Here is a 21,767-nt window from a genome sequence, read left to right as displayed (position 1 = left end):
CACTAACCTACTCAAAAATTCTGACATTTCTTTGGCCATTTGTTCCCTACAAGAAAAACGATAATACAATATGGTTACTTAAAAGTCATACTACATAAATTAATTAAAAGATCTAAAAGTATAATTAAAATATATATTTTCAATATTATTTAACAACTGTTCATAACTGTTTTACTTTGTTAATGCCTAGAATATACTATTCAACAAATCTAGCCGTAACACACAGAAAAATTTTTGTTTAAATCCAGTTCAAGTTATTTGAATGTCTCTCCATTTTTGCAGTGGCCACTTTTAGATAAAATCTCAGGAAAGCTTTTATGGGATTCTTTTCCATATAGAATACAAATAACATGTTCTAAATCCATACAGGAAACTTGGCAAGATATAGATTCCATATGAGGATTTTTGCACCAGAGTTGCTTAGTAAATATTACTTAGATAAGGCACAATGGTGAAAACCACAAGCTGATGTATTTGACAGCGTCAGAGTTTTAAAAAGAATCTGATGTATTCAAAGCTCTAAAAATTCCAAATCAAAGCATGCTTTTAAGAAAAAGAATATCAAAATGGACTAATGAAAGATCTGAGGCATTCTGATTTTCCAGGGATAAACATTTGCCAAAGGCAAAAAAACTTATTTTGCTTTTGTTACCCAGAAGAGTGTAACTTTTATCAAATTTTGTTTAATTCTTTAAAACGGAATGAAGTTTCATAGTGTTCATCAACACTTCTTTAACTTATTTCCCTATTTGCTCTTTTCCTTCATAATTATTTTCTCATTCATTCTACTCATCAAACTCTAGTAACCTCAAACCCTTCCAAATCAGTAAAATCATAAGAAAAGAAGATGGGCGTACTTGCTTCCAGGTGCAATTTCCTGAATGCCTGCCAAGAGCTGGGACCCTGACTAAAGGAGTAGAACACTCCTGTATTCCTCTTTTCTCGTAATGAACACTGTCTACAATTATGTATGGATGGAGGTCTATGAAAGCACAGTCAGAGAACAAGATATCTTTCAAAGCTGACAGTGAAGGACAGCAAAAACAAAATATAACACAAATACAATCTAATAAAAATTATCTTTTGAGCAATACATTTATCAATCTCTCTTCAAGCTATTAGTTTCTCAGAATCTTCTCACTTTTAAATGCAGCAGATTTTGATAAGTATGTTTAATTCTATTATCACTCCACCTCAAGGTTTTTGTCTCAGGATTCAAGAGCATCTGTTTTTACCATCTTTTTCTCCTAAAGCTTCCTCCATTTCTTTTCCCATGGTAGGTTTTAAGGGAGTCTATGGACTTTCAAATCTCGTTACCACTGGGTCTGTTGATCACACAGGTGTTTTTCTGTGTGCTCTGACACTACAATGGATGGCAATCTCTACTGATGCATTATCCTCCCTGACCCTGCATCAAGATACACCTGACCTAGACCAATACACTGCAACAAATTCGCCAGACAGAAATGGTTCCTGCACCCAGGTGCTTTCTTCCTTCTGATTTTACCAAACTATATGCAAATACAATTTCACCTTAGACATTGATTGCAGGCTTATTTAATTCAAGCTCAAATGGTAACTATAAAGCAGTTGTGGCAATGGAGGGCAAGAGTGCCCACTCAGAGATATTTTCAAAATTTGGGGCAGTATTGTGGTAACAACAATGTGTGAGTATACTCCTGGCATCTGCTGAGGTAAGGGGAAAGGGATGCCAAATGTCCTACCCAAGGAAGAACTACTCCATGCCCCATTTAACTTTAACATGTCTGTGAGACATATAGAGGTGAAAAACACATACAAACACATATTTTACATGTAAACAAAGTTTTACATGTAAACAACGTATTTTTTGCATGCCTTTAATATTCACAGAATTTGTCTAGGGCTTACGCAAATACTCTGTAATTGAGAGAATATTGTACTTGGCTCTGTTCAGAACTTCACAAAGGATTGTTCACAATTTCACGGCATGTGAATGCCCAACACAACATTCCTATATCAATTTGTATTTGTAGATACAGCATTCGTGGTGATTCTATACATAAGCAAAAACATCTGATCGCTTATCATGTCTTCTACTGCAGTTATGCAGAAGCACTTTCATATTAAATAAACATTTTATTATAAATGACTATCCTTGTATTTCTCCTTTACATATATTGTTTGGAGAGTTGTTTACATAGGTTGCATCATTTATTAAAAAATTGTTATTGGGACTGGAGCCTGATAGAGTTGAGAATCCTCATCATAAATGTTAAGTTGGAGTCCTTAAAGCTGTTAAAGATTTTATATATATTCCAAAATCCTTATATGTAGTATACATAACATACATACGAAATATGTTTTATATTTTATATAAACAAAATGTATATTCCAAATGTTACCTGGATTCTTTGTGGGTAGATTTTCATACGAAAAAGATACATTAGCACCAAAGTTAGCACTACATATACAATTTCAGATGATGAATTATTTTAGATATAGCAGAATGAACTACCATATATACTGAAAATCAAATATTTTATTATTATTTATGCCTCCACACCTGCTTCTATAAAGAAGTAAGGTAAGGGGCAGTTTAAAAAAAATACATAAAACAGGCCGGGCACAGTGACTCATGCCTGTAATCCCAGCACTTTGGGAGGCCGAGGCAGGTGGATCACGAGGTCAAGAGATTGAGACCATCCTGGCCAACATGGTGAAACCCCGTCTCTACTAAAAATACAAAAATTAGCTGAGTGTGGTGGTGCGTGCCTGTAGTCCCAGCTACTTGGGAGGCTGAGGCAGGAGAATCGCTTGAACCCGAGAGGCAGAGGTTGTGGTGACCCGAGATGACACCACTGAACTCTGGCCTGGGCAACAAAAGCGAAACTCTGCCTCAGGAAAAAAAAAAAAAATACATATATATACATAAAACAAAATAGGTGTTACATTATAGTTTAAACAGACAATACAAAGAAGGAAACCAAATCATAAGCTACTGTGATTGAGCACCATACAAGAGCATTAAACATTTTTCCTAGACAAGAAAAATATGAAAAAGGTTATCTCATTACCTTTCAATAGAAGGAAATAATTTAAAATTTACTCCAATGAGAAAACTACTCCCAAAAAGTATCTACAACCTATTTTTAAAAAGGTAAAGGTAAGTGACATACGGTGTCATTTTGGGTCTTGTTCCATCATTTCTGTGAAAAGAATATATTTTAGTTAATATCGTAACCAATTGTGAACTGTGAAAATCTGGATTGTGCAAATTTGTGTTTCAATTACTTTACTCATTGATTTTAAAAACTCAATTATTTCTAATCAACACGAGATCACTCAGAATTTTAATATATTTTTAAGTATTCATTAAAAATGATTGGAAAATAAGGCATGCAGTGAAAATTAAAGAGCAAATACATTACATCTAGATTAGAAAATTCATATATTGTGAGGTTTGTTTTTAATAGAATCTGGATATTATTTTACAATTTTAGGTAATTTGAAACCATCTCTTTGCATCAAGAATCATATGTGTAACTGATTGAAATTATATTTTAGAACATATGACATACATCAAAAACAATTCTTACTTAGAAGTTACCGGATAGGAATCCAAGCTGGAAAAGTAACTTAAAATTGCTTATTGAAGCAGAATCGATCTATAATATATACATTTTTTAACGCAGCATAGAACCCAACAACATCATGCTATAGATTAAGAACAGTTTACTTAGTTCTTACTCATAAATTTGTTAGAGAAAAAACTCAGTGCTAACAAAGGTAAAATAAACATTCAAAAACATTTAGCTATAGCCCATGGAGTAAGATTAAACTATCAAACATGTGATATCTGTAAAGAACATCATTCATAATGAAGTGCTAATGCTTGTAGTTCACAGTATAAAATAACCACGACGACCAGAAGGGAAGGAGCTCATGAGGACCTGAGGGTCAGGGAAAGCTTCCTGGAGAGCTGACAGAGAGGATTTGAAGGGCATTCTTCATACCACCCCTAGGCCTGAACCACATAACTAAAACTAGCTCTTCTGCCTTTCAAGTCATAAGGGTTTGAATATCTCCTCATTACTTAATATGGTCCCATTACCTAGCTAATTCTGCTTAATTTAAATTACAGGTAACTTGTTTATGTTAAAGGTCCTAAACGATCCACTCTTCTCAACCTGGAAGACATGTACCTTTCTGAAGATGGGAAGGGGTCCACATATGAGCCAGTATCTTGTATACAGTATATGGAATGGCACTGGATATAGCTTAATATTTCAAGTGCATAAATATAAAGCTTGATGATGAGTACTAACAATGACTCCATTAACAAGTCCCTTAGAAATTGACTTCTGCCATAATAAAATCAACTCTGTCAACTGCAGTACTTCCTCACAGACATCAGGCATAGCAGCTGTAAGAGTTTGGTTCGTTTAAGAGCCTGCCCTAGGCGGCTAGTCAGTTACACATAAAGACTCCCAGTCATTCTGATGCAACACAGGTGGAAGGAACAGAACAGCAGCTGAGCTGAGTCTGCATTTATAAAAGCCCCATCTGGGCCAAAATATTTTAATTATAGTGAAATCTTAATAAAGAGCCCAAATATTGGACTCAAACCCAAGAGCTTAATAATTATAACATCTTTTGTTCATATAGCCATATTCAGTTCATTTACAATATAATGTACTTTCATATACAAGCAGTCCCAGAGCTCCCCAATACAATCACATACTATTTGGTTGGTGCAAAAGTTATTGCAGTTTTCCCAATGGCAAAAACCGCAATTACTTTCGCACCAACCTAATAGAAAAAGCATGAAGGCAACTCAATATGCCCTTTTCCTTCCCCGTCTTTTGTTTTTTTGCCAAATATTCCATTACATTGCAATTTGATCCTTTCACAAGGAAACATCGCCATCTAGTGGTTGTACTCTATATTTTGTCATAAACTGCTTTTAAGCTCGGAAAAGCATGGTTACATGTGTCTATGTGCCTCTCAGTATACAACATATATATACCTACATACAAAGGAACCTCACAAATTAGTTTTGTTATTATAAATAATCAAAATAATTAATGCCTCTACATACTAAATTTTTTTAAACTGAATCTATTAAACCTTTCTGCAATTTTTAATAAGAGCTTCCACATTCCTATACACTCCACTATAGTGGAGTGCTTAGAGATAATTCAGAAACCCAAGAAGCCAAAATATTTCAATGAATTTAACCCTCCCTTATTGGAAAGGGAAACTCATTTATTCTGAGGCATTGCAGAGTACATTTCTCATTTCAACTGACAGGATATTTAATACATTAAATTTTTTTGCATTAGAAAAATCTCAACTACAAATACATTACACTGCATTATATAACACAGTCACTTATTTCGATGCCAGTGTTTGATGACAGGTATTTAGAAATTAGGTGTCTACCTAATATACTATACTCTTAAACAATTTCAGGGTAAAGGTTGATATGTTTTCTTAATAGAGTACTCATTAGTGAAATTTTAGTCTTATTTGTCAACAATTTAATAATATGATGAAAAATCAATTATCTCATTCACTTGAGTATGAAAGTCGATACAAATAATTTTAAAATTATTTTAGCTCAAATATATCAGGGCCTTCAGAATATTATTTTCTCCTATTCCCTTCTGCATGGAAATGAGAGGCAGAGAGGTAGAGAAAGCAAAGGAGAAAGCGCTATATCCCAGCCAGGGGCCCCAGTACCTCCGCAGCGCCAGGTCGGCCTGGGCCTCATCACTGATGAGCTCGGCTTCACTCTGGGCAATCCTCAGGGCCAGCTCCCGGTCCCTGCGCTCCTGCTCCAGAACTGCTTGCTGTTGGGATTCCTCCTCCCTCTGTCGGGCCAGCTGTGCCTCCACTTCAGCCTGACAAGGGCAGAAAGCTATTTCACCAAGAGTTCTTCACTTGTTTACTTGATCACTCCCCTTATTACTTAAAATAAAGGGAAAGCATAACTGCCCCCATACAAGTTCTTTACTAAAGAATTGCTTAAGCGCAGATCTCTTCAGTCTCTACTTTCTTCTCTATTATGATTAATGCTTCAAACACATCCCCATTTTGCCTCTTTCCCAAGACCAAGAGAAGGTAGAAGAACCACAGCTCCATAACTCTATGACTATAAATATTAGTGTCCCAAACATCACATGAGTATCTTAGGCATCCCATTAACACTAACAGGAATTTAAAGTTTTGGTTATGCTTAGGATATATTATGAAAGCCATGACAAACAGAAACTCGAATACATGAGCAATTTATTCTCAACATGGGACTTTTTAAAAATTAGGGGTGGAGAGAGACTCTTAATCCTAATTTATTAATTCCAGTATCTACAAAGTTATATGATATTTTAAAACTTAACATTTTAAGTGAATTTTCATTTGACTTTCCCCTAGGTATAAAAACAATTATTAATATTTATTGATCTACACAGTGTTCACAATGCTTTAACATGTATTAACTGTCAAATGCTTGCAACTATTATTTATCCACATTCTACAGAGAGAAAACTGTGACCCATAGTTACTCACTATAATGTGTACAATGTCACAATTTCTGTCAGTGACTGATCTTGGATTTGAACCCACTTCCCTAGCTCCAAAGTCCATTCCCATAACCACTTCAAAAACTGGCCTTTGGTCTCTAGGATAAACTAGCGACAGCTTATCTAGCAAATCAAGATCTCATTTTCACTTCTTTTGTAGGTTCCATTTTATTTTATTTATTTTTTATTTTTATTTTTTTTTGAGATGGAGTCTCGCTCTGTTGCCCAGGCTGGAGTGCAGTGGCGCCATCTTGGCTCACTGCAAGCTCTGCCTCCTGGGTTCACATCATTCTCCTGCCTCAACCTCCCAATTAGCTGGGGCTACAGGTGCCCACCACCATGCCCGGCTAATTTGTTTTCGTATTTTTAGTAGAGATGGGGTTTCACTGTGTTAGCCAGGATGGTCTTGATCTCCTGACCTCGTGATCCGCCCGCCTCGGCCTCCCAAAGAGCTGGGATTACAGGCATGAGCCACCACACCCGGCCTGTAGGTTCCATTTTAATAGAAATTCAACCCAGTAAGTACATACTTGAATGCGTTTTTCATCATCTTCCCTTTTCTTTCTCTCTTCTTCTTCTTGTTTTCTCTTTGCTTCCATCTCAAGTTTCCTAATAAAAAATAGAAAACTCTTCAAAAATTTAACAGAAAATAAGGAACCCTTCAGAAGGCAATTTAACTATTATTTAATAATAAACAAAGGTAACAGATTGGGAATGCAAATTAACCTCCTGGCCACATACATCAACTTATTTTGAATAAAATAAAATTTAACTCTATTGACAATAATTCTTAAATAAAACAAATATAATTATATTCTATAACTTTTAACATCTCTAGATGAATGTGGTTACAAAGCCTGGCTGTAAGGTCCTGATTAAAGGTGCTTCCCTCTAGTCCCTCTCCAAGTCAACAACTCATCTGTTCTCTCTACCCTATCATGGCAATCTTTCAAAATGTTATCAGTTTTAAAACTGCAGAAAAGTAGAAGTGTCATTTATCTAGCTTAGAAAACAATAAACAAATCATAGTTTTAAAAAGAAGAAAATCCTCAGGTGTTAAGAGGCTAACTAAAATTCAGATTATAGTTAAAATTATTTTATGTTATCACTATTATAAAATGACCTTATTTTCTCAATTTTCAAACTTATTACAAAATTAGTTCATTAAAATAAGAACACAGTTTTAAGAATTGTCAACCGAGCATGGTGGCTCACGCCTGTAATCCAAGCGCTTTGGGAGGCCGAGGCGGGTGGATCCCCTGTGGTCAGGAGTTTGAGACCAGCCTGGCCAACATAGTGAAACCCCGTCTCTACTACAAATACAAAAATTAGCCAGGCGTGGTGGTGCGCACCTGTAATCCCAGCTACTCAGGAGGCTGAGGCAGGAAAATCGATTGAACCCGAGAGGCAGAGTGCAGTAAGCCAAGATCGCGCCACTGCACTCCAGCCTGGGCAACAGAGCAAGAACCTGTCACAAAAACAAAACAAAACAAATAATTGTCATTAACCACTGTCAATACCAAGAATTCACTATTTCTTTAAGTCTCTTATTCAAAATAATATAAATGCCTCACATCCGCCTTTCCTCCTCTTCCTTTCTTCGACGTTTTTCGTCTTCTTCACGTCTTTTTCTTTCCTTTTCCATTTCTTCTTGAATACGCCTCAGCCTTTCTGCTTCCTCTTCCTGCTGTTTTTTTTTCTGTAATGCACTGAGGAGTTCCTCTGAGCTTTTAACCAATGCATCATATTCTTTCTGGATTTGTTCCTGCGTCATCATAGTGGACTTTAAAAAATAAAATAAATAGGTACATAAAAGCTTATTTTTTCTGTTGCACAACAATGTGAATATACTTAACAATACTGAACTATAAACTGAAAAATGGCTGAGATAAATTTTAATGTTTTTATTGTTTTTTACAATTTAAAATAAAAAACTACTCCAATATGCAAATACAGCAAAAACTAGGTAAGATGGTAAGCAATACGTCCGTTATCTTTACTATACTGTTTGTACATTAAATACTATTCAAAAAATGTTTTATGTTATCTCTGCACACAAGTATTAGACATCAATTAGACAGGTAATCTGTGGATAACGTAATATACTGCAGTTAAAAATTATTTCTAGGCCGGGTGCAGTGGCTCACGCCTATAATCCCAGCCCTTTGGGAGGCCAAGGTGGACAGATCACCTGAGGTCAGGAGTTCGAGACCAGCCTGGCCAACATAGTGAAACCCTGTCTCTCATAAAAATAAAATACAAAAATTAGCTGGGCATGGTGGTACACACCTGTAGTCCCAGCTACTCGGGAGGCTGAGGCAGGAGAATTGCTTGAACCCGGGAGGCGGAGGTTACAGTGAACTGAGATCATGCCACTGCACTCCAGACTGGGCAACAGAGCAAGCCTCTTATCTCAAAAAGAATTATTTCTTAAGTAATGATCAGCTAATTTAGCAAGAGTTTACTACTATTTTAGAATAATGTTCAAATAGTACCTAGAGAATATTTTAAAAACTACGAAATATATCCAAAATTATTAGATTTCTAAAATTAGCCTTCAAAAAATGTGGGTGGGTTAATTTTAATTTATAATGATACCACATAAACAAAGATGGCCCTTGACAGATTTATAAAATCAGCTGAGTCTATTTATAGCATTTTCATTTTCCTCCAGATCTTTTTTTTCCTTTCTACCTCCAAGATTGCCATTGTTTACATAAAATATCTGCAGAAAATATAAAACGCTCACTTTAAGATATTCATTATATCCCACATACTTGCACTGACCTATGAAACTGAGAAAAAACATTAAAACTCTAAAATATAATGAGAAGAAGATATGAAATGTAATTAATGAAATATGAAATATAATTAACAAGCATATAGAAAAGTCTTCAATTCCACTAGTAATCAAATAAATAAAAATCAAAACAAAATAAGGGATCCCATTTTTTTCCTACAAAATTGGAGAGGAAATTGCTATTTTCACAAAATTAAGTAAATTACATTATCGTATCTATGAAGATAATGTATTAACATGGACAAGTATATAACAATGGTAGAGATAGAAATTGAAATGTATATTATGATAAGAACTGTAAAAATGTATGCATATAAGAGAATGTAAGGTAAAGTAAAAACAAGTAAAAGTATACTGTAAAAATAACAGTAACTAACGGAATTTGTTAATGTGGAGGTATTAAGAGGTTTTTGGTGGTTTCTCCAATTTTTTTTTTTTTAGCCAGGGGTCTCACTGTCACCCAGGTTGGAGTGCAGTGGTGCAATCTCTGCTCACTGCAACCTCCATCTCCTAGGCTCAAGCAATCCTCTAACCTCAGCTTCCTTGGGACCTCAGACTCATATCACCATGCCCAAATAATTTTTTGTATTTTTGGTGGAGATAGGTTTTGGCCATGTTGATCAGGTTGGTCTCTAACTCCTGAGCTCAGGTGATCCCTGCGCCTGGGCCTCCGAAAGTGCTGGGATTACAGGTGTGAGCCATCACATCTGGCCTCCAAATTTTTTATAGTATTATATTACTTTTATCATTTATTTATTTATTTTTAGACGTAGTCTCACTCTGTCCCTGAGGCAGGAGTGCAATGGCACAATCTTGGCTCACTGCAACCTCTGCCTCCTGGGTTCAAGCAATTCTCCTGCCTCAAGTAGCTGGAACTACAGGCGCGTGCGATCACACCCGGCTAACTTTGGTATTTTCAGTAGAGACGGCGATTCACTATGTTGGCTGGGCTGGTCTCAACCTCCTGACCTCAAGTAATCCGCCCACCTCGGCCTCCCAAAGCGCTGGGATTACAGGCAGGAGCCACCATGCCCCACCACTTTTATTTTTATTTATTTATTTTTTTTTTGAGACGGAGTCTTGCTCTGTCGCCCAGGCTAGAGTGCAGTGGTGCGATCACGCCATTCTCCTGCCTCAGCCTCCCAAGTAGCTGGGGCTACAGGTGCCCCCCATCACGCCCGGCTAATTTTTTTTTTTTGTATTTTTAGTAGAGACAAGGTTTCACCATGTTAGCCAGGATGGTCTCAATCTCCTGACCTTGTGATCCGCCCGCCTCGGCCTCCCAAAGTGCTGGGATTACAGGCATGACCCACCGTGCCCGGCCATTTTCTTTTTGCTCCAACTTTAGTTTTCTTTTTTCATTTTTTTTTTTTTTTGAGACGGAGTCTCACTCTGTCACCAGGCTGGAGTGCAGTGGCACAATCTTGGCTCACTGCAATCTCCGCCTCCCAGGTTCAAGCGATTCTCCTGCCTCAGCCTCCCAAGCAGCTGGAATTACAGGTGCACGCCACCACACCCAGCTAGTTTTGTATTTTTAGTAGAGACAGGGTTTCACCATGTTGGCCATGATGGTCTCGATCTCCTGACCTTATGATCCGTCAGCCTCAGCATCCCAAAGTGCTGGGATTACAGGCATGAGCCACCATGTATGGCCTCCAACTTTTATTTTAATTTCAGGGATGCACGCGCAGGATGTGCAGGTCTGTTACACAGGTAAACGTGTGCCATGGTGGGTTTGATGCACAGATCATCCCATCACCTAGGTATTAAGTTGCGAGGGATATCTTTCTTAGCAACAGAAGAAATGGCATAAAAATTGTCTTCTTTAACTTTTTGCTATGAAATTTTTCAAACATAAAGAGTAGAGGTAATAATGATGAGCATGTACTTGCCATCATTGAGTCTCAACACATTTTGTAATTTTGAAAAACTAAGGACGTTTTCTATACAATTTCAATACCAATAACAAAATATATTAAATTACACAAAAAGTCAAAGTCATTCGGGTTGAAATTACATACCTTAATTTTGGCCATCAAAGCATCAATAGAAATTTCCAGATCCTTGATCTGTTTATTCATCTCGGGTTTTCCATCTTTCAACACACTGACTACCTCATTAAATTTATCAAGTCGTTTTTTCAGTGTGCCCACCTTAACCAGACCATCAATGCTGTAAAAATAATACTTCATTAGAGCTTAATTTCATCCTTTAGTACTTTTGGCAGATTTTTCATTTATAAAAATGCTAAACAGGGTATTTCACTTCTGTTTTCAATATTATCTAGTATTCTCTTTTTCAGATCTCTTGTTGAAGGCTAAAAAAAATCAAATATGAGTGTGAATGACACTGACGCCTGTCAATGGGATTAAAGCCTTCTACAACTTTGAGAATTCAAATCACAGAGGAAATTAATCTAGTCTCTTTGAAAAGGTGTGATGGAGCAATAGAGATATTCAGACTTTCAATTTTTAAAAGTGTAAATTAAAAATGAAAGATTCAAATAAGAAATAAAGACTAATTTATAATGGGACAATGTAATTCCTACAGATAATCTTGAAAATTATGGTAAACATATTAGTGAGATGTTTTTTAAAAAAAATGTCACCTTGACATTATCAAGAAACTCAAATAACTAAAATAATCAGAATAAAAGAGCTTCTCTCAACTACTTACTTCTTGTTTTATAGTCTTTACACATTTTTGTATGCCACTTCAAATCCTTTTATAGAATGAGGCAAGTAATAAGGTAATAAATGAATTAACTAATTTCAAATAAATATTACAAATAAAAGACTAATACATCATTTTACAAAGAACATGAGAAAACCTGAGTATCCAAACTGCTTTTTATTATGACTTTATTGTCATTCTGTATTACAGTAACTAGGTTTTGTAGAGTTCTTTTTAGGAACTATTCATCTTACCGAGGTTTGTGTCTCCTCTTGCAAAGCCACATTCGAATAGTTTTTTGCATTTTAATGCAGGCTTCAGCTCGATATTTTATTTTGTTTTTCACTATGTGTAAGAGTAAAATAAAATGATAGAAAATTATTCAGTTTAAATCTGACATATATTAAAAAAACTCATTTTCACAAAGTAATTCTCAAGAAACATGAAATCTTGACGACCATATTATTATATATCAGACATCAAAAACAAAGTTTTAACACCTTTTTTGTTTGTTTGTTTTTGTTTTGACAGTCTCAACCCAGGCTGGAGTGCAATGGCATGATCTTGGCTCACTGCAACCTCCACCTCCCAGGTTCAAGAGATTCTCGGCCGGGCGCGGTGGCTCACGCCTGTAATCCCAGCACTTCGGGAGGCCAAGGCGGGCGGATCGTAGGGTCGGGAGATTGAGACCAACCTGGCTAACACGGTGAAACCCCGTCTCTACTAAAAATACAAAAAATTAGCCAGGCATGGTGGCGGGCGCCTGTAATACCAGCTATGGGAGGCTGAGGCAGGAGAATGGCGTGAACCCGGGAGGCGGAGCTTGCGGTGAGCTGAGATCATGCCACTGCACTCTGGCCTGGGTGACACAGCAAGACTCCATCTCAAAAAAAAAAAAAAAAAGAGATTCTCATGCCTCAGCCTCCTGAGTAGGTGAGGTGGGACTACAGGCACACACCATGCCGGGCTAATTTGTGTATTTTTATTCGAGCCAGGGTTTTGCCATGTCGGCCAGGCTGGTCTTGAATTCCTGACCTCAAGTGATCCTCCCACCTCAGCCTCCCAAAGTGCTAGGATTACAGGCGTGAGCCACCATGCCCAGCCAGTTTTAACATTTCTATAATTTCTTATTCTTCTTAAAAATAAAAAGATGTTGAAAGATGTAATTTTGCCTTTGCAAAAATTACAACCAAGGAAATTATGTAAAAGAGATCTGACCTAACCAACTCCATCCTGCTTCTAACCTCTAAGCTGTCCTTGTTCATTCCTGGGTGTAGGCCGAACTAATCTTGGGAAAGAACTTAGTTTATTAAAGTTTAACTTTGAAACAAACATGATAATAACCCTTTCCCAAAATAAACCCCCTTCTTGCCTAGGGAACCAGTCAGCCTTTGTAGGACTAACAAATTAGCTCCAAGATTAGAAATTACGGTTTAGGAGCCACACAGCCTCCAGCTGCATGAATCTGAACCTCCTCAAATTGCTCCCGGGTATAACATCACAGTTGTAACACCTAAAATCAGTGCTCCAGATACTTTGCAGACCTTCCAATGCACCAGCTGATGCCACCTAGATAGGTAATCTGGCCCAGCCAGTTCTGTGCTCCCACACAGGAACAGAAGCAAGCAAGAAAAACTCAATTTTGACCCCCTATGATTTCATCTCCAACCCAAGCCCCTACCTACCAAATTATCCTTAAAAATTCAGATCTCCGAGTTTTCAGAGAGACTGATTTGAGTAATCATAAAACTCCAGTCTCCCGTACAGCCGACTCTACGTTAATTACTGTCTCTCTACTGCAATTCCTATCTTGATAAATCAGCTCTGTCTGGGTAGTGGGCAAGGAGAACCCACTGGGCAGTTACAATATCATGTATCTGGTTAGGCTTACATTTTAAATGCATTATTTCCTTAGTATGCTACACTGCTACCTCCCAAACTGTCTTAGGCAACATTTGTTCTATGAAATGTGAATAGGTATGTCCTGAAAAAAGGATTTACCTGTCAAATGAGTTTATGAAAAGCTGTACGCTACACTTCTGTATGGAGGTTCACAATGAACATACTGAGTGAAGCCTCTGAGAATCCTACAGCAAAGAAATCTACTTAACTTCAGTTACTCAGAATTTCCTAGGATGATCTGACCTTGAACTTTTTTTTCAGAGCTTCCTATTAACATTCTGCAAAGATCCCTGCCCGGTTACTGACTTCGGTACCACTGTAGAACACAGTCCACAAATGAATGGTGTAACAGATGAGTTTACTATAATGTGTTTTCTATCATAATGCAATGTGTAAAGCTGAACGTATTAAACTACAGTAATAAAGATGTTTCTGTATTTTATTTGGAAAATGTTTCTGTATTTTATTTGGAAAATGATGGGGAAAAGATTCTGCTTTTTTCTTTTTATATTAATAGTTCTCTTTTTATCTATATTCACAATTGTCTAACAAAATACCTCAAAAATAATCTTTGTTTGCATGATTCTTTTTCATTAGGCCAAAAGAATTTTCCTTTTCTACTGATGAGGAAAAATTCGCTGGATCCTTTTCATGTACCTAGCACTATTTCAGGTACTCTGATGAGTATAAGGGGCAATTGTAAATGTAATCAAGTTACTGATTCCTACACAGCTCCCAACAATTAAAGGTTTGCCACAGATCCTTAGGTAACCCCAAAATGTTCTGTCCCTCACTTTTGTTTTGGGCCAGCTATGTAGCTGCTATGACCTGGCCAAACCACACATAAAAGCAGCTTAGCCCAGTATGTCAAAGGGGTTTGAATTCCTAATCCCAAAAGCCATAATCCCAAATGTTGAAATCCCAAAAGATCAAAATTCCTAGATTAAAATCCCTAACATCAAAAATTCTAAAAATCCCAATCAGAGGAATCACAGAAGAATTCCAAAAAGAGCAATCTCATGAAGAAAATGAATATGAACATATTCTCCAAGAAGAACCATGTCCTAAAAGAAAAAAAGCACCTATTATTCGTGGTACAAGACTTCAAAATATAGTTAATGACTGAGAAAGACAGCCAGCTCTTATGGACTATCTCCATGCAACTGCCTATAATCTGTCCCTGTGATACACTTTTTTTTATGTCAAACTTCCTTTTTAGTTTTGGGTGTTTTTTTTTCTTTGTTTTTATTTTCACTATCTTAAATTGTTAGCATTTTTTAATTATGTAGAAATTTTTGGAGAGTTCTAATTTACTGTATTCATTTTTTGCAAATTTAACTCCATGAAAATGCATTATCACAACATTTACTTTCTGGGTAAACATTGTGTATGTATATAAAAACACTGAAACTTAATCAATGAACAGATGTCCTTTATCATACATCTGCACTTGTAAAAGATAAAATTTCTCAAGATTTCAGTTCTCTGGGCAACTACAAATGCAGTGGTGACTCACTATGGTTTTTGACTGATCTCATCAAAAGACAGTTTGTTCATCATCACAGTATTTCAGATGACTGCAGTAACAAAGCTGGGTGCACAATTACCAACCACAATAATATGTGTTTACGCATTTCACCTTTCGCCCTATTCTTCATGAATATGGTTTGTCTGCTCCTGTTATACCCATGCAACTATTGTTAGTATATGTGTTTATAGTTTCAATAAACATATATGTTTATTGCCTATATATATGTTATTATTGCCTATTTTATTGTGAAAAGTGGCCTATGAAGAGTTCTGTCATGTTTTTATACGTTTCTCAAATCCCCTTTTTAAAATGTAAATAAATATCTTTTTTTATTATTTTTACAGAATCCTAGTTTTGGGACTTTCGTCTTTTAAGATTTCAACATTTGGGATTATGGTGTTCAAGACAGTGTCTTTCAGGATTATGACAGACTTCCTTTCAAAAAACAGGATTTAAGAGGGGATGGTGGGGGAAGAGACTGAAACAAAAAACTGACACACCATTTTACATGATCTTGAAAGACATTCAAATAATTTAGACTTCACCTTTTATGAAAGGAAAGTTATAAAAGGCTTCTGGTTTAGAGAGAGATATCTAAGAAACCAGGAAAACCAGTCTGGGAGCTAATGGAATTATTATGCAAAAGGTGGAAAAGGACTTCACTAAGGCACTGGCAAGAAAAAGAAAGGAATGTACAGTATTTGGAGAAGGAATCAACAGGATCTGGTGACTGACAATATTTCAGGGATAAGAAAGGAAAGTCAATTACAATTAGAATTTTCGGGGTATGTGTATTGTAGATGCCATGCAGGCAGAAAGAAAAGTTCTGGTTTAAGTCTGAGAGATTAGGGGATGGTGAGGGTTGCGGGGACGAGAGATCAAGATAGTGAATTCTGTTTTGTTAGGACACTATGAAACTGACACTCTTATAACACATTTGAATAAAGACAATAAATATCGTACACTCAAAAAATAAAAAAAGAAAGAACATCTACAAATAGGAACCTGGGACCCAGTGTGAACAAGTCTCAGTCTCTGTTGCTCAGCATCACCTCTGAGACAGCTTTACAACACTCCACAAACCATCTTAAAACAATGAAAGATCCTATAGGTGTAAAGGAAAACACCTACATTTGATGACTGAGAGTGAGCACCACTGAACTTTCTTCCAGCGACTGCATGTGAGCCAGTGATTGACTCTTTTAACCAATTCTGCTAAGTGGTCAGGGTCAGACTTCATGATCTGATCAAATTCTGCAAACTAGGAAGTGAAATAATTTAATATGAGTATTAAAATATAAATGCATTTGAACACATAAAGACATGAAGTAAACAGAATTCAAATCCAAAATCTAACTGTCTGAAAATGGTCACATGTCAATTACATAGGCCTTGGCAGAGAATACAACAAACACAAACACACTTGGCCACGTTTTGCTTCCTTTCTTTCTTCAGGAGCTTTTTTGGAGGTAAGGAGGTTACTTAATGCTAGGTAGCATATTCAATAACAAAAGTGGGTGGGGGGGTGACTTTTAAATTACAGATGGCTAGCGAGAAGACTTTATTAAGAAAAGAATGAAAAAGGACTACTGTATCTCTGAATTGGCTCACCCACATTCTCAGATATCCTTATGGAGCTTTTGATAAGTGCATATTAGCTATATAATACCAGGTACCGCCAAAATTATTCTGTCTCTCCTAACTCCCATTACCCACCCCCAACCTTTTTTGCAGTGGCGCAATCTTGGTTCACTGCAGCCTCAACTTCCCAGGCTCAGGCAATCCTCCCCACCTCAGCCACCCAAGTAGCTGAGATTACAGGCACGCACCACCACACCCGGCTAATTTTTGTATTTTTTTGTAGAGATGAGGTTTTGCCATGTTGCCCAAGCTGGTCTCAAACTCCTGGAACCAAGCAATCCCACTGCTTCAGCCTCCCAAAGTGCTGGGATTATAGGCGTGAGCCACAGCGCCCAACCCCCATTTCCATTTTAAGCAGAGATGAGAAATTTTTGCTACTAAGTGACAGACAACACAAATAAAACAGCTAGTAGGTTCTTAACTAATAAAATACATTATTTCCACTATATACCACAAAATTCCATAATGATTTCAATCCTTTACCAAATAACCCACTATAATATTAAGAATGTCAAAAACCCATCAACCAATATAACGGCTTCTTATAGTCAAAATTAAATTAAAGGTAACATAACGAGAGAAAAGATATTTAAATCTTTGTCTTAAGCTTTCAATAAATATTTCTAATTTTTCAGGAGTTTAAACAAGAAAAAGTGCTTTCTCTATGAGACTATTAGTTCTCAAATAATTATTAAAGCTCTAAGACAAAATTGTCCATGCTGTAGTCCATGGGCCACATGTGGCCCAGGACAGCTTTGAATGAGGCCCAACACAAACTCATAAACTTTCTTAAAACATTATGAGATTTTTATTGCAATTGTTTTGTTTATTTAGCTCATCAGCTATCATTAGTGTTAGTGTATTTTATGTGTGGCCCAGGACAACTGTTCTTCTTCCAATGTGGCTCAGGGAAGCCAAAAGACTGGACACCTGTGCTCTAAAATAAATGGGGAGTTTAGAATAAATATGTATGAGTAAAGCTAAACAAATTATGAACATTATATATAATTATCTTCCTCTCAACTTTTTTTTCTTTTCTGAGAAATGGTATGGAAAATAGCAATTCATGTTGTTAGTGACCATATAATTCAAGAATAATACAAATTATTAAATACTTTAAGATACTCACTAACCCCAACTATTTGTTTTCATGATGTTACAGTTTAAAGTAAAAAATGTATATTTACCTTGCCAGGTCTAAAAAATACTTTGGTTAACCCAAACTTGTAGTCATTTTCATTTAAGCCCAAAGCTTTAAACAAAGCCTGAAAAATAAAAGTTAAAAAGTTAAATGTCAATTATTAATAGAAAAGACAAGTTCATAGCTAAGAAATTTCAATTTGGGTGGCATTTATACCTTACAAAATAGTCTTGGATCCAATCTTGCAAGTTTATCTGGCATATACTTTTTGTACATGTTGTAGAGTTCATGAAATGAAGCTCGTGATGGGTAACCACCCTGCATCAAGTCCAAAACAGACACCATCCCTAGATTCACGAACAAGCACAAAGCACTGTCAATCACTCTTCGGAAGTCCAAAATAACTTGTGAATGATCATTTTTGTAAGATACTGTTTAGAAACGGGCAATTTATGAGAATTATCAGCAATTAAATATTATATAGGAAAATATTTATGCTCATTATGTCCCAACTTATCCACCACCTAAAACTACTATAGTCAAATTTCCTGTAAGCCCAATAAGACTCTTTTCTAGAGGCAAATTATTGGTCTCTAGACAGATGAAGTCTAACTGGGTGCAGTGGCTCATGCCTATAATCCCAGTACTTTGGGAGGCCACGCCAGGCAAACTGCTTGAGCCTAGGAGTTCAAGACCAGCCTGGGCAACATGGCAAAACCCCATCTCTACAAAAAAAAAAAAAAAATAGAGAAATCAGCCAGGCATGCTAGTGCATGCCTGCAGTCTCAGCTACTCAGGGGGCTGAGACAGGAGGATCATCTGAGCCAAAGGAGGTGGAGGCTGCAGTGAGCCTTGCAGGACACTGTATTCCAGCCTGGGTGACAAAGTGAGACACTGTATCAAAACAAAACAAAACAAAACTAAGGAAAGATCAAGTCTAGTTTGTATCTTTTTTTCTGTTAGAAGACTCTGTGTCACAAACACAGTATATAAGGCAAAGCCCTGCATTAAACCACTTTCAAAGGCCTGAGGTGAATTTTAGAACAAAATTCCTGAAAGAAACTCCAAAAAGTAGATACATTCCCAAGTTATCATCAGTGCATAAGGCAAATGGAAAAGAAAGAAGAGCTCACTGTTTCACTATAAAGACTGCCTTTCACTCACTTCTCAAAGCAACTAGACTACTGGGATGATTAGTCTATTGGATAAATATCTATTTTCAGTATAACTCTAGTAAGTGGTTAATCTGAGTCTTGAGTCAGTGTGAGCTTTTCAGGTCAGAAAAAGTGTGAGATAGGCAGGGAAAGGCTGAGGTATAAGTGATGCCAGGACTTTTATTTACAAGACCTAGATTTCAGTCTCTGGGACTACTCAAATCAACAGAGAAAGTAAGATTATTCAATAAATAGTATTATGACAAACGGCAAGCCATTGGAAAACAAAAACAACACTAGATCCTTGTCTCACTTCTTACACCAAAATAAATTCCTGCTAGCCAAAAATTTAAATTAAAACAAACTCTAAGACTTTTTAAACCAGTGAATTTTTATTTTAAAGTAATCTCACAAGAAAGATGGCCTTTACAGACAGTCAGATTGAATTTTAACCCATTTGACTGGCAAAGGTATAAGATAACAACTAGTACTCAGAGCTGATGACAGCGTAGGAAAACATACAGATGCATTCTTAGTAGAAAAGTAAGCCAGTGTAACAATTTTGGATGGCAATTTGGAAATATCCCTTTGGCTCGGTAAATCTATTCTATGATTTTTCACACTTGTGGGCAAAGATATGCGTGTGGACAATGTCCAGATGTCCTCTGGGTCATTGTTGGTAATAGAAAAAAACCCAGAAAAAAACTAAAATATCAATTGATTATGTTACAACCATATGATGGGATATGACATATTAATTTAAAAGAATAAAGCAGGGCTTAATCTAACCAGCATAAAAAATATATCCAAGATGTAGAGTTAAGTGGTCACCCCTAAGAGCTGAGATTTCTTGTTACTTATATTATTCTGTACTATTTAATTTCTTTTACTGTGAATTTTCAATATTAATTAATGAAACACATTAAAGAAATCATTCGTATGGGGAAAAAAAATCTCCAGAACTAGATTTAGCTCTAGGCTTTGCTTGGAGAAAGAAAAGTAAAGTTTGGTTAGTATCATCACAGTTTTTGCCCACTTGTATCAAATAAACAAGTACCTTTGGAAATGTACGCATCCAAGTCTCCTGGCTTGCCCTGTAGCTGCAAACTATAAACTGGCTCACAGTTCATTAAGAATTTCATGGTGCTTAACAAATTACCAAGCCTACAACTGCTTTCTCAGCACTTGCAGCTAGTTTACTCTTAAGATGTTTTGAAGCTTAAATTTTTTTTTTAACCACTAAGGCAAATACTCTGCCTTCTAAACATTTCCATGAACTGGCTTTTACTCTTGGAGTTTGATGAGTGGCTTCTTGGTGCACAGCTGGCACCCCTCTTTGCTACAAGACAGGCAGCACAGCCCCAAGGTTACAGAAGAAGAAAACTTGCCTTCTTTCACCTTCCCCTACTTTGCCCTGGTATTTGCCAATCAGAAGATAGTAATTTTAGGCCGGGCATGGTGGCTCACGCCTGCAATCCCAGCACTTAAGGAGGCCGAGGCAAACAGATCATTTGAGCTCAGGAGTTCGACACCAGCCTGGCCAACATGGTGAAATTCAGTCTCTTCTAAAAATACAAGAATTAGCCGGGCGTGGTGGTGGGCGCCTGTAATCCCACCTACTGGGGAGGCTGAGGCAGGATAATCACTTGAACCCAGAAGGCAGAGGTTGCAGTCAGCCAAGATTGTACCACTGCACTCCAGCCTGGGTGACAGAGTGAGACTCTGTCTCAAAAAAAAAAAAAAAGACGAGGCACGGTGGCTCATGCCTGTAATCCCAGCACTTTGGGAGGCCGAGGCAGGCGGATCACCTGAGGTCAGGAGTTCGAGACCAGCCTCAACATGGAGAAAGCCCGTCTCTACTAAAAATACAAAATTAGCCAGCATGGTGGTGCATGCCTATAATCCCAGCTACTCGGGAGGCTGAGGCAGGAGAATTGCTTGAACCTGGGAGGCGGAGCTTACGGTGGTGAGCCAAGAGCGCACCATTGCACTCCAGCCTAGGCAACAAGAGCGAAACTCCGTCTCAAAAAAAAAAATAGTAATTTTAGTAAAAGGTGACTTAAATTTATTAATTCTCTTTAAAATGAAAATGGAAAGTTAAAGTACAATTCAAATCTTAAATATCTTTATTTTAGAAAGCTTCGTAAATATTTTTATTTCTACAACCTATGGATTTTTGCATTTTCTCATCACCTAGCTACATGACTGGAACAAATTCTATATCATTATCATTATTACTATTATGATATCTATTATTGATACTTTAAAAAATCAAAGTATAATGAATTGGTATTATCTGTTAAAGTGCCAACATGTCTTAAGATGTTGAAATATACTGCTTATTGAAAGAGGAATCCTAGCT

At 36.8% G+C, this 21,767-nt stretch overlaps 1 protein-coding gene across 6 annotated transcripts in view; it reads right to left on the bottom strand.

The window, feature by feature from the left end:
- Positions 1-21,767, bottom strand: part of MYO6 (myosin VI) — a 167,697-nt gene that overhangs the window by 18,162 nt on the left and 127,768 nt on the right. For 2 of the 6 annotated variants that reach the window (XM_008975270.6, XM_055113900.2), the window contains exons 21-30: positions 18,468-18,598; positions 18,298-18,375; positions 16,601-16,730; positions 12,291-12,381; positions 11,385-11,535; positions 8,138-8,346; positions 7,094-7,172; positions 5,725-5,885; positions 3,159-3,188; positions 8-46 (exon numbers count right to left, since the gene is read on the bottom strand). In XM_008975270.6, coding sequence (XP_008973518.2) covers positions 8-46; positions 3,159-3,188; positions 5,725-5,885; positions 7,094-7,172; positions 8,138-8,346; positions 11,385-11,535; positions 12,291-12,381; positions 16,601-16,730; positions 18,298-18,375; positions 18,468-18,598 — 1,099 coding nt within the window. The remainder of the gene's footprint in view (positions 1-7; positions 47-3,158; positions 3,189-5,724; positions 5,886-7,093; positions 7,173-8,137; positions 8,347-11,384; positions 11,536-12,290; positions 12,382-16,600; positions 16,731-18,297; positions 18,376-18,467; positions 18,599-21,767) is intronic. The other 4 variants (XM_055113901.2, XM_055113902.2, XM_034962406.3 and 1 more) reach the window with 2 other exon arrangements.

Source organism: Pan paniscus, chromosome 5, assembly GCF_029289425.2.
Source record: "Pan paniscus chromosome 5, NHGRI_mPanPan1-v2.0_pri, whole genome shotgun sequence".
NCBI classification, from domain to species: Eukaryota; Metazoa; Chordata; class Mammalia; order Primates; family Hominidae; genus Pan; species Pan paniscus.
The sequence above is the reverse complement of the archived record's forward strand: the minus strand, read 5'-3'. Positions and strand labels throughout refer to the sequence as shown.